General features: G+C 40.8%; 1 protein-coding gene and 1 long non-coding RNA gene across 4 annotated transcripts in view; one reads left to right on the top strand and one right to left on the bottom strand.

Moving 5' to 3' along the window:
• Positions 1-13,435, top strand: part of LOC147996062 (uncharacterized) — a 151,920-nt gene that overhangs the window by 121,271 nt on the left and 17,214 nt on the right. The gene's annotated exons all lie outside the window — the stretch shown is intronic.
• On the bottom strand, positions 3,345-6,092 carry Actbl2 (actin, beta-like 2). Its single transcript, NM_001106409.1, has one exon. The coding sequence runs from the start codon at positions 5,969-5,971 to the stop codon at positions 4,841-4,843; it is 1,131 nt and encodes a 376-aa protein (NP_001099879.1). The 5' UTR covers positions 5,972-6,092; the 3' UTR covers positions 3,345-4,840.

The raw sequence follows: 13,435 nt of genomic DNA, 5'->3' as shown, positions 1-13,435 counted from the left end.
AAAGGTACCACCATGATATGGCCTGGAGTCCTGTCCTGAATAAAAAGGGAAAATGAAGAAGACAGCTGAACACTGCTATTCACCTCCCCTGACTTCCTGGTTCTTGTGACATACTCCTATCACCATGGATTACATGATGCCTTCCCTACCATATGGACAGTACCAAAATAAACCCTTCTACCTATAAGTTGCTCCCCTCACCAACTCAGGCATTCACACACAATGATAAGAACATTAAGTAATAAGTAGGCTCTGAATTAAATGAATTAAAATTTTCATGTTTCATGTTCATTTTTCTTTCTTAAAACTATAGCAGATTGGCCAAATTCAGCTTATCATCATTTTAGTGAAAAAACAAAAAGAAAAACACAAAAACAAACAAACAAACAAACAAACAAGAAAAACCCCAAAAGATCCTAAAAAACCAAAAAACCAAAAAATCCCCAAACCCCAAAACCTGTGACAACACACAAACTGTGACATATTTACTTATGAGTAGTCTATGTTTTTTATATTCTGTAGTAAAAGAGTTGTTGTGTGGCTCTTCCTCTGAGGGGCTTCCGGGGAATGTGCCAAGTGGAAGAATAGACTAGGAAGTTAAGATTCAGTATTAACTTCCTTCCTTGCTTTACTCCCAAGCTATCACACAGCCAAGAAGAACTTTTCTTGACACCACATGGCTACGAAGGGTATCTCAGTGAGAACTCTAATCTTTCTCATTCTGCTTGTGTCTATTTTCTTCCTCACCATACATTGTCACATGGGTTGTGCGTGGTCATATGCCCACATTATTTCCAAAGCCAGAGAGAATAACTCGGCATTGACTTACATGCTTTCTGTTTACTTTACATGACAGTATCAAGGGTTCACGTTCTCAGTACCTAAAGAACAGAAAATGCTGATAGACTGGATTTGCAAATACGTACGAGGTGGTGTTGTCTAGACAAAACATCTTACTGTCACATCTTATTGACACTCCCACTTATAAGTTAAAAATATCAGCTACTTAGGAAGGCAGATTTTTTAATAGGCTGAAAAAAAGGTAGGCAACTCAAGAAAGCTGTAGAATTTTCACCATTTATCTTTTTAAAAAATGATGATTATAGTTTAGACAGTTTCTTTCATTTTTAAAAAGGAAATCTTACGGTATCAGTTGCTTTTGATGAAGTTCCTCATGTGTGCATGCACGTGTGTCCTTAAAGTAATTCCCGCTGTAATCAGCAACATCTGGAAGCAATGTTGGGAGAGCCACGTGTTTAGTTCTTAGCTTCAAACATCTCAGAAAGGAATGTTTTGAAAACCAGAAGGAGGCTACAGATAGTCCCCCAAAAAGCACACTTTTCAAGGCTTTACAGTGTTTGAGTTTCTGTAGTTGAATACCTGAAGCTCTCAACTCTGGGATAATTGATGGAAAAACAAAACAAAAACAAAAACAAAAAACAAAAAACAAACAAACAAAAAACCCCCAAAAACCAAAACTCCAAACCCAAACCAAAACAGAAACAACAACAAAACCAAAGGAAACTGGCAGCAAGAATACAAATGCACTAAAAGAGTTAAATGTTCCACTGTTCTCAATGAGCGATAGATGTCCTTTCTCCTTCCTCCTCTTCTCTCCCCTCATCTCTTATTTCTTCTTCCTACCTTTTCCTTAGTCTCCTTCTCCCCCCTCACTTCTTCCCTTTTCAGTCTCTGGATCCGATCCTTCCTTCCTTTGTTCCCCTCTATCTCAGCAGTCATGTGACTAACACATAGTTTTGAAGAGAATGTTGATTCATTGTTTGGTCAAAATGGCAAACTTACCAGCAAGCAAAGGGCAGTTGAATATCTAGCCTCTCAAGCAGAAGAGCAGTGAAGGGGAAAGGAAAGAGAAGAGAGGAAAAAGGGACAGAGAATGGGCCTCAGAGGCAGTGCAGAGGGAGCTGGGCTCAAGTAGGGTGGATCGTGCAATGTATACAGTGAAGTATGTGGGGTTCAGCAGAGTCACTGGAATCATGTGTTGAATTATACAGTGTGGTCAGCACTAGGAAAATTCAGAGGTGGGTAGACACTGTCTGTATTTCTGTCCTCCAGGTGCTTCTTGGTGGCGTATGTGGGAGTGTGGACTTATGCCTGAAAAGTGTTTATCACGTTGCATGCACATAAACAGTGTGTTAGGAACACAACTTCTTTGTCACATTTACTGTCTACAAAAGGTTCCTCAGGAGGGGTGACACTTGAACTTAACCTTAAAGATTGTATGCTTCTTTCCTGCTTCTGCCACATCCAGTGAGGTATTTAAAATGATCCTATCTACATGTCAAAGAGGCTTTGAATCAGGCATGTGTTTAGGAAAGCATTCCTTATGACTGGGGGAACTGCTATTTGGGGAAACTCAGATCACCAGCTGTATTTGTCATTCAGGCTGCAGCATGGGGGGAGGTAAAAGCCTTGTGCTGTTCTGTGTCTCTGGCACTGGAGGATGCTGCTTTTCTGTTCCCAGTCTTACGAGGAAGATGGTAGCTCAGGTGTGCACTGTTCTTCCTCATCTTTGCATCCGTAATGGGCTTTAGATTCTGGGTTCTTTGGAGAGGCAATTCTTCTATTTGGTTGCATGCTGGGAACCAAATCTTTACCGTAGATCTACCAAGTCAGAATCTCTGAGTCTAGGGCTTGGAAATCTATATTTGTAAAAGGTTCTCTGAGTAATTTGGCAGATGAGCAAACCACTGGTGAGTGAACCACTGGTGAGTAACAGTCCAATTGTGTTAAGTGCATGACATTGATTCCGAATTGTAAAGCTCTGAGGTGGGCTGAGCTCTGATTAAACTCACCAGTCAAGTAATCAGTGCACACAAAGAGCCTATCCAATGATCTGAGGTTTGCATTTCTTTCTGCCTTACAGGGTTAACATGTCTAAGTTAGAGTTCTGTGGCTTACTCTCTCGAGAATTTGCCTCATCTATCCCATAGACTTTCTGTGGGTGGAGACACAGTTTTTATATTTTTCCTTTTTTCCTAGTAATTAAGAATATAGGTCAGGATATTTGTGCAAACTACTCACCCTGTAAATGAGAGGCATCACAACAACAAATCCAGGATGTATATATTACCATTACCTCTAACTTAATTACCGAATACTGGGCCATCCACTAAGCCTTAATATTATGAGGAATTTATAAACTTATCTGACTAGCTAGTTAAGAACTGACTTTTAACTTTACAGGACTGAATGTAGGCGGTACGGGCTGAGTATGAGTAACAGGAGGATGAACAGGTCATCCACAGGGAGAGTGATGCTCTCTGAATCACTCTCTCGTGGGAAGGAGTGAGGGAAATAACAGGAAATCCAAAACACAAGCATGTTGTCATTTTACTTTAATGAAATTAAACGAAAAGCAAGCTTTGTAAAATAAAGTGCTTTTGCAGATTAAACAATTACATCAACTGATAAAGGAAATAAGGAATAATCAAGTTATTTGGAAAGTTCTATCTTAATCAAAATTGGTTAAAGATTCCAAATTCACATGTTTAAACACAAGAAGTTTCCAAACTAATATGAAAAAGAAGATATTCCTCCCTCCCACTGGTCTAACGGTATCTTCTTAAGCAAATAAGCAGATAAATATCTTAACTTTTTAGATAAAAACATAAAAAATACAAATTACCCTGATAACCAAATACAGAAATCACATCATAAATGGAAGCAGATATGGTCATACTAAAAATTTGTTGTTAAATCACCACTGGATTCATGAAAACATCTCAAACATTGTAGGAAGAAACACTAGTATGTTTTTTGAGACACTGTCATCTCAGAGATACATAGGTAAACACGTGTTGCCAGCCACTGGATGTAATAAAGTAAAGAGCTACAATAAAATCTTTCCGAGAACTTGCTCGAGGTTACTGAACGTCTACGACCACTTACTGTTTGCTAAGAGACTGGTGCTGCATTCCCCATAGTGACGTCCTTGCCTAAGAGGAATGTCCAGAATCAACCCTTAGATATTGCTCAAGACACATTATTAGGCTAAGAGATATGAATAAAATTATTCTTGTCACCCTGTGGCAGACAAAATGAACTCGGCATCACAATATCTTTCTATGTAGACAGTTAGGCATCATCCATCGGTAGGTTTGCTGTTTCGTGAGTCTGATGAAGTTCAGTAACTAAGTCATTAAGATGTACTTGGCCAACAGAATTCCACCTTGACTTGGGAATTTATTTGATTTATACACACCAATCGAATGGCAACCGTTTAGCTATGCTTATGTGATAAGGCAATTCCTTGAAATACAGAGCTGCTGAAACGTTGGCTAGAGAATAAGAACATTCACAGAAGCTGCTCGGCCAAGTACATATTATGTCTTAAGATGTAATACTTTACCTTCCTGATGCATAAGTGGATATAGAGGATGGACCTGTGTAGTTTGTTATATCCATAGAAAGAAGTAAATAAATACAGAGAATTAATAAGACATAGTTGCTAGACTTTTATATTGCAGATCTGTAGAGCGTTGTTGACCATTTTAGCAAGAACTAGATCTAAAGCTTGCATATTGTGGTTATGCAGCCTGAAATTCTTTTCTCATGACCTTACTCCTTGTCACCCATTTTCATGTAAGCAAGCCCACATTTCTCTGAGCCTCACGGGCATAGAAAACAGATTATGATGTCAGATTTCCCTCAGCTGCTAAAAAGCTCAGTGTGGTTAGCTGTGACAGAGCCCTGGATACTTGCATGGAGATGTAGATTTCCTGGCTCTAATGCTCAATAAGAAGTAAATGATTTACCTTAATTTTCCTGGGTGAGGTGGGTACCATCGTTCTGACCTAGGAAAAGGGACCTGGTAGCTCATTTAGAAGCATTTTCTATGAACTATAGGAGGACCGGCTTCATCGTACTCCTGCTTACTGATCCACATCTGCTGGAATGTGGATAGGCTGGCGAGGATGGAGCCCCCAATCCAAACTGAATACTTGCGTTCTGGGGGAGCTATGATCTTAATTTTCATGGTGCTTGGTGCCAAGGTTACGATTTCCTTCTGCATCCTGTCGGCAATGCCCGGGTACATGGTGCTGCCTCCAGACAGCACAGTGTTGGCATATAAATCCTTGCGAATATCCACATCACACTTCATGATGGAGTTGAAGGTTGTCTCATGGATCCCTCTGGATTCAATACCTAGAAAGGAAGGCTGGAAAATGGCTTCTGGGCATCGAAAACGTTCGTTCCCAATGGTGATCACCTGCCCATCAGGGAGCTCATAGCTTCTTTCAAGTGAGGATGAAGCAGCTGCAGTGACCATCTCCTGCTCAAAGTCCAGGGCCACATAGCACAGCTTTTCTTTGACATCCCGCACGATCTCCCTCTCAGCTGTGGTGGTGAAGTTATAACCTCGTTCTGTCAGGATCTTCATGAGGTAATCAGTCAGGTCTCTGCCTGCCAGATCTAGTCGTAGAATGCCATGGGGCAGAGCATAGCCTTCATAGATAGGCACAGTGTGAGTGACGCCATCCCCAGAATCCATCACGTTACCTGTCGTCCTTCCCGAGGCATAGAGGGACAGTACGGCTTGGATAGCTACATACATGGCAGGTGTGTTGAAAGCCTCAAACATTATCTGAGTCATCTTCTCCCGGTTGATTTTGGGGTTGAGGGGTGCCTCGGTGAGAAGAATAGGATGCTCATCCGGTGCTACACGGAGCTCATTGTAGAAAGTGTGGTACCAGATCTTCTCCATGTCATCCCAGTTGGTGACGACTCCATGTTCAATGGGATACTTCAGGGTCAAGATGCCTCTCTTGCTCTGGGCCTCATCTCCCACATAACAGTCCTTCTGGCCCATGCCCACCATGACCCCTTGGTGTCGTGGACGCCCTACCATGGAGGGGAACACAGCACGGGGGGCGTCATCACCCCCAAAACCCGCCTTGCACATCCCTGACCCATTATCTACTACCAAGGCACCCAGCTCATCATCAACCATGGTTGCTGGTTGCGATCTTCCAGATGCGTGAACAGAAGTTAAATAGAGGTGAGTTCTAGACTATGATGTGCAAGACAGAGAATGGATACTCAGAACACTTCAGAACCGCCCTTAGAGAAGAGAGTCTGGACCTCAAGCCCAGGTATTTAAAGGCACATACTGTCTCCACCCATGTTCTTTCCTACCAGTTCTCAGCATTTCTGGGTGGGGCTGCCTTTGAGGTACTACTAATGATGATAATTACAGAAATCATTAGTAGGCCTTCTTTCATAAAGAGAAAACTGGCTACCAAGTGGCTAAGTCTCAGGGGGCTGTAATTAGGCATCCCACACAGTGCTGCCGGTCTGCTTGGTGGGGTCTCTAGATGACTGTGTGATGCGAAGGGAATGTACCCTCAAGGTGAGACAGAGCTAGAGATGGAGTCGCTGTCCCCGCTCAGAAGACCGCTCCTCTTCAGCATGCACTCTGACTGCGCTCCGCTTTGACCTTTCGGTTTTGATATGTTATTCAAATGAAGAGTCTGATTCTGTCTTAACGTTTTTCTTTCCCATTATTATAAGATGTCATCTTGACAGAAGCTATTTTAATGAAAGAAAATAACGAATGGCCTCGGGTGGCCTAATGGCTTTAATCAGAATGTACTTGTACCATGAAAAATGTAGAGTATTTAATTGACTTCAAATCCACCAGGCCCAAGTAAAAGCAATAGGGGATCAATAAAGAGAGCCACTATATATTTTTCTGACATACTATCTAATAACTACATTATATTATTTATATTTTCTAATAACCAAGTTTATTATTATGCATTCATTGTTCATAGGTTTCCCGTGCTAATGTTGACTGCACAAAAGCAAAATGCCAATGTTTTTGAGTGGTTTATTTTTAAAATACAAATTATGATAATTTTATTCACAATAAATTTTTATAAATTAGTTGAGTTACACAACAAACAACTTAGATGATAAGATAAGGTTTTAAATTATATATTTGGGTACATATTGATCTTTTAAACAACTGAATTTTCAAGATGCATATATTTTATTACTACATCAAGCCCATCTGTGATTGACACATCTTGACACAATTGGTACAATATTGCTTTCTTCTCATTTAAAAATATACTAATCACTTCAGAGAAAGTTTATTTGAATTTAATGTTTAATGTAGAAATACAGACACCTTGGTAAATGTGTGTCATGATGATCATAGGACAGGAAGAAGTGAGAAACCATCAGCTACCATTGTTCATAAATTCTAGTCGCAAATGTGTTAGGTAAGTAGGATGGTAACTTATTTGTCTCTCTACCCCTTTGCCCCCCACTACCTAAGGCAGTTGGGAAAGCTGACCCAGGGTTATGAGAGTGGGAGAGCTGGGCCATCCTCTTGCTGGCTGTAATACTTGGAAGATGGTCCTACTCTTTGACTGGGCAGGACAGTGGGTGCTGGCTCTGGAGGCATGAGTGTGGGTGAGCCAGCTCTGAGGCATCCCGATGAGAAGCCAGTATTGATGGTGTCACAGAAGACAGAGGCTTCAAACCAGATCAATGACTCATTGCAATGATCATTCACTGGTGAAGATGTGTGGGCAGAGGGGTACACTGTGGGATATACTACAGCTTCCGTGACAAGTGTTTTCTATGCTCTGTTTTGTTTTGTTTATTTTGCTTGTGTGTGTGTTTTTTAGGGGGAGAATTACAAGGGCAAGGATGGATGATGGGTGACAGGGAGATGAGTGGGGTTGGGGTGCACGATGTGAAACTCAATAAAGAATCAATAAAAAGTTAAAAAAAATAACTTGTCAGTTCTTCTAAAGCAAAGTGATTTTTCATATCCACATTTGAGTTCTCCAAAGTCACTTTTAGTTTGGTTCATTTATTCTTTTACCCACCCTAAAATCTCACTTCATTAAGTTAAGGCAATAACCCTTCATTGTTGAGTGGAAATACACCTTCGGCTTCAAATCTGACAAGAGCAAACCTGTGTTTTTACCCAGCAAGACTCTCGGATAGTCAACATGTTGTGATGTTGTCATGACAACAGCATGTTGTGAGTGTCTGGCCCTCTTTTCTTCTCGTTCAGTTTGAAGCAGAATTACCTTTCTCTGGGTCTCTAATGTATCTTCAAAACCTTCCTACTGAAAAATCAGACAGGGCAGGAAGTGTGTCTGAGTACAGGACTTAAGGTCTTGCTTTGGATTCCGCCAGGACCAACCTTCCTTTTAATCTTTTGTATAACTGAAAAATTCCTCCTTTGAGTATTGAAGAACTGAATTCCCTACCTGACTGGCTTTATGAACTTCCTTTTTAGGCAGTACAATGAAGTTTTCCATTAGTGTAATATTTTATGGCTATATAATATTGAATGTTGCTTCTGGGAAAGTCTTTCTTTTTTTAAATCTCCACAACACACCATATGTGCATCCTAAAAATGAGCAAAATATACATTGTATTTTTCACAGGCTCTATTCACAGATTATGAATTCCAGTCTAGAGTATAATACAAACCCATGCTAGCAGAATGCCGGCAGAGAATCCTGTATGATACCAGGTACATCCTTGTGCCCTGATTGATTTCAGAGCTGTCCTTAGAATGGCCTTCAGAATGATGGTTACTGTGTAGAGCTTGCATAGCACAGCATCAAGAGTGAGTCTGTGGTGTGATTTGGTAGATAGCTTCTATTTTAGTGTTTGGCATCCTCAGAGAAAATTTCATTAATTATGTGTACTTAAAACAGGCTTTTGACATTTTAATTAACTCTCAATAACACAAGAGTCCTATTCTAATTCAGCAGCTATGGGAGCCAGGTGCGGCTATGTATACCTTGTAATCCAGCACTCAGGAGGACCAAGAATCTTAGGTCAGCCACATGGAGAGTTCTCGTTTCAACAGAGGAAACAAAACCACAATATTCTCTCTCTCTCTCTCTCTCTCTCTCTCTCTCTCTCTCTCTCTCTCTCACACACACACAAAAGATGCCATCTCTTGGGCTGGTTAAATTTGGAAAAGGTAGCTCAAATTTGTGTGAGTGAAGATGAGAAGATGGGTTTCTAAGGGTGGGGTTGGGGAAATGCTATTTCCAAAGGCACTATGTTTATAATTAACTAAAGCATATAAATTTTTATTGCCTAAACCTATAAGGACCTTTATAATTAAAAAAATATATGATATATATGTATATATAATATATAAAAAATATATATATATACATATATGCTGCACTTTAACTTAACTTAGTGTGGTATACAAACCCAGACTATGGGGCAAGAATGGCCATTATGTTTAAGTACCATGAGCTGCATGAATGGGAAAACGATACCACTGTAAACAGAAAGTAATTCCCTTTGTCACCTAAGACAATGTATTTTATTAATAAATATTGATTAGGCTTCTCCCATGCACTTGATGTTGCCAGTGCTTTGATAGATTTACACCTTCCCTCATGCTGACAGGTGACCACTCCACACTGTCATGTGGAGCGGTGGCTTGTGCTCCGACAGGGCCCTGCTGTTGTTGACCAGTTGTCAAAGATTTTGACTGTCACTCTCAGATACACAGGAGTGCAACATGGCAGATAGGTATAGAGAAGGGAGACAGGGAGACACAGAGATGGGGGCGAACCTGTGGTTAGGGTGAGAGGAAGGAGAGGTGTCTCACACACAGGACATGCAACTGCCAGTGGCAAACAAAGACAATGCCACAGGCATGAGAACTATTTGAAACTAGGTCATTCTATAAGGCTCAGAGGAGGTCGTGCTGGACTTTAATAAGCAGGAAGAAGCAAGACTCTGGACATCATACTACATTCCCTGTGTTGCCTGAACTCTGCTGGGGAGCCCTAGGAGGCCATATCTAATGATTATCTCCTGTGTAGACTCACCTCTTTAACTGGGTGACTGAGGCCCAGGGTTTTAATGAAGTCCCTGTTGGCCACCAGCAACTTAGAATATTGAGGTCAGTTGTCTTCTTCTCTGGCCCTCAGTCCATCCTTTCCTTTTGCCCTGCACTCTTTCCTTGGTCAGTTTTATATGTGAATTAACAGCCTGGACAGTTTCCCTCCACAGTATTTGCTCTTGGTAGAGACGTAAGGGAAGCTAGTGCGAATTTTTATTACATTCCTATCTGTTCATTAATTGACTTGGATGGCTGACCTACTTTTACAAGCTAAAAGTATTATTTGTGGCTAAACACTTGTGTTTGCATTTCATGTTGACCAAATGCATTTATCATGACATCATTTGAACTATAAACATCATTCCAGAGAAGCCTTTAGTATATGACTTGGATAAATTTTCTTTAGAAGATAAACCCATCAATAATGATTAAAGTTTACAGCAATATTCTGATTATTTGCTTTAAAATATAGATCTTTGTTTAAAGGAGGTCAAATAGAAACAATTTAAATACAACAAACCTTTCATCAAATGAAACCTAGCTTTCTTCTTTACTGATGATGGCATGGACAGTTGGGAGAAGGGTTGTGTGGAAGGAAAATGTTTTAAGCATCGGTTTCATAGTGCAGGCTATAACTCCCAGCCCTCATCCCAACCTATCTCACCTTCTGTGAATAGTACCATTTCTCACTCTGCTGGGCAATTGGGCTTATCTGTTGTATAAAAGGGCCAAACATGTGGTTCATAGTGCTATGTCTTAAAGTATGTCATCGAGTAGCATTTGCCCTGTAAATAAGGCTGTGAAGAGGGAGAATAGATTTGCTTGTGCAGGAACCTTTAAGGATATTTTGATTTTAAGGACAAGGAAGAACAATTGTGGAGGAAGATTGTGCATTGGGAAATATCCGTAGCTGGAAAATGCCATCCATTAGTGATGGGCCCTGTGCACTCCTGGAAACAGAGATAATAAGCCTCAGGTTATAAGGTGAAGAAAGACTGTGAGGACAGCTAGAGTGCACTAGTTAGTTTTCAAGCTAAATGCTCTGTGTGTACACATTATTTCTTTAGTTGTCATGGTATCTTGTATGGAGGATGTATGTTGCCATCCATCTTGAGATGGAATGGATGCTAGCTAAAAGATTGAATTGACCGGAAGAATGTGTCACCGTAAGGCCAACCCCACAGCTCAGTAAAAGGTTAAAAGAAATGCCACAGGACATCTGGATACTCCCTAGAGTCAGAAGTAGTTACCAGTACCTGCTCTTGTAAAGGCTTTGCATTTTCTGGTGGGAAAGATCACCTCAAACTGTCTAAATGCCATTTTAATATTCTTATAATACAAGGATACTCTCCTTTCAAAACAGAAGGGGAAAGGTGATATGCTGATGCCTAAATTGAGAAAGCTGTTTACAAGAAACAGGCCTTCCATCTAAAATAAGAAAAAGGCATGAGAATGAGTTCCGAAGAAAGTAGTGATGTAGGCAATAGACCATTAGGTAGCAAAGCGTAAATCAGGAAGAAAAATGCATCTTTTTCATCACAGCCACATGGGAAGGAGGCCTGCCAGGTGTCAGTTTTCACAGCCTGAGTGACACTGTCTTAGGATGTCCATATTGGCCATGGTTAGTCAAGTGAGGAGGCTAGAAGAAGACAGGGGTTCTGATCTAGGAAATGGTATGAGCCTATGAGCTGCTGGGACAACTGAGTAAGTAGAAGGGTCTCTAAAGTGCATCAAATGTAGAAGCCAACTAAGATAGATAAGAACCTCCAAAGTCTAGAGGTGGTTCAAGCATGAAGGGAGGGAATCTGATGAAAAGAAAGGTTCCAATAATCACACCATTGGAGAAAGTAAGCTGGACTCAGGGATAACTCGACTGAGAGCTGGGGAACATATCATATCATATCATATCATATCATATCATATCATATCATATCATATCCTGGAGGGTTTGGAGATCTCCAATTCTGTGCATGCAGCTCAGCAGGTGAGCAGGGCTCATGGGCCTTTAAAGGTGAATTTAATCTATATGCTTTGTCATAAGACACCAGAAAAAAAATGGTATGTCTGTAGCTTCTAGTGGTCTGCACTTATTTTTCACCCTGGTGAACTTGGCTGGCTTGGTGACTGCTTAAGTGTCACACATAAGTCTTTGCACATTTTCATGTACATCAACCAGTCAGTCATGGATTGACAAATCAGAACTGGGATTGTCACTTACTGGCTTACGCAACCTTTCTTTCTTCTTGTGCAGAGTGTTCTGATGCTATGGAAATGTACTGTCCTGGGTAACGGCCTCAGAAGGCAGACAGCACAGGATGAGAAAGCTAATTCAGTTTAGAAAGCTGTCTAATTTACTTTACTTCCAGGGTAAAGCATGGTTGACACGGTATGAGTCAATGCTCTGTTGTGGAACTTCCTTTCTCTGTTGTTGTGTGTTTTCCTAAAGATGTGATTTCCCTGGAAGTTTAGGAGACACAGGCAGAGAACCTTTTCAGGTATCTGGAACTGTTAAATCCCCTGACAGCTTTCTGGAACTGGGAAGTTGCTTATATCATCAAGGTAGCATGTAATCTGTTGACAGGGAGAGAAGAGTGGGCAGGTGGTTCTCTGGTGGAGGGTTCAGAGAAAAGGTGACCAGAAATCAAAGAGAAAGAGGACCTACCTCCTATGTCACCAAGGCCAGGAGATAGTAAAGAGACAGTATACAAAGACAATACCAGCAAGTGGTTTGGATCCTGGATCACTCTCTGTAGTCAGGTCCTGGCTGAGTGCTCAACCTGAAGATTGGGGCTCCTACATGACTTCTTGGGCCTAGATGATGTTCTAAAAATATTTCGAATTTTAAATTCTGAATATATAGAAAATTCACGGAGCTTTTGAATTCCTACTTCTCTTAAACATTAGGACATCAAGTAACTGTGGGAGTGAGTATCCTTCCTTCTTGGTCCCCACTTCCTGCTGCATTATTACCAACTCCCATTCCCATGTCCTTTATGAATGTGTTCCGAGGAGCTAAAGAGGATTATATGATCAAGGGAAGGGTGGGATGGGAGAGATGTTGGGGAGGGCTGGTGGGGTAATTTGATGTTTAAAAGAACAAAATATAAAATATTAAATAGTTGAGCTTTTTAATTATGTAAAAAATGTCCAGATAGAACATTTAGTTTCTAACAGTTAAAGAGAAATGTAATTCAATGACAGTCACAGAGGAAGGAGAGAAGGTCTATTTTCTTTGTTTTATTGAGGAGGGGACATTGAGGATGTGTTCATGTCACAAAAAGGAATTTTAGGAAACAGCTAAAGTAAAATTCCTAAGATTATAATTAAATTTGACTGTTTTTGGTGAACTACTTTTGTTGCCACTTTGGGGACAAACATCAGGGATCTGACTCCTGAATTTCACTCTCCTCCCCACCCCCAATCTCTCTCTCTTTTCCTCTCACTTACATTCTCACCTTTCAGGCACTTTTCGGGTCTGAAGCAGGAAGGCTCTCCCTAAGGGACACATTTTCACTTCTTCAGATCCATTTGCTGTGAGGCTGAACCCTTTGAAGGAAATCACTAAAGATG

This window comes from Rattus norvegicus, chromosome 2 (genome assembly GCF_021556685.1).
Source record: "Rattus norvegicus strain SHRSP/BbbUtx chromosome 2, alternate assembly SHRSP_T2T, whole genome shotgun sequence".
NCBI lineage: Eukaryota > Metazoa > Chordata > Mammalia > Rodentia > Muridae > Rattus > Rattus norvegicus.
This window is presented reverse-complemented; position numbering and strand designations above follow the sequence as displayed.

What these genes read in the sequence shown, in the direction of transcription:
- Actbl2 (NM_001106409.1), bottom strand. Translation starts at nt 5,971, where the DNA reads ATGGTTGATGATGAGCTGGGTGCCTTGGTAGTAGATAATGGGTCAGGG.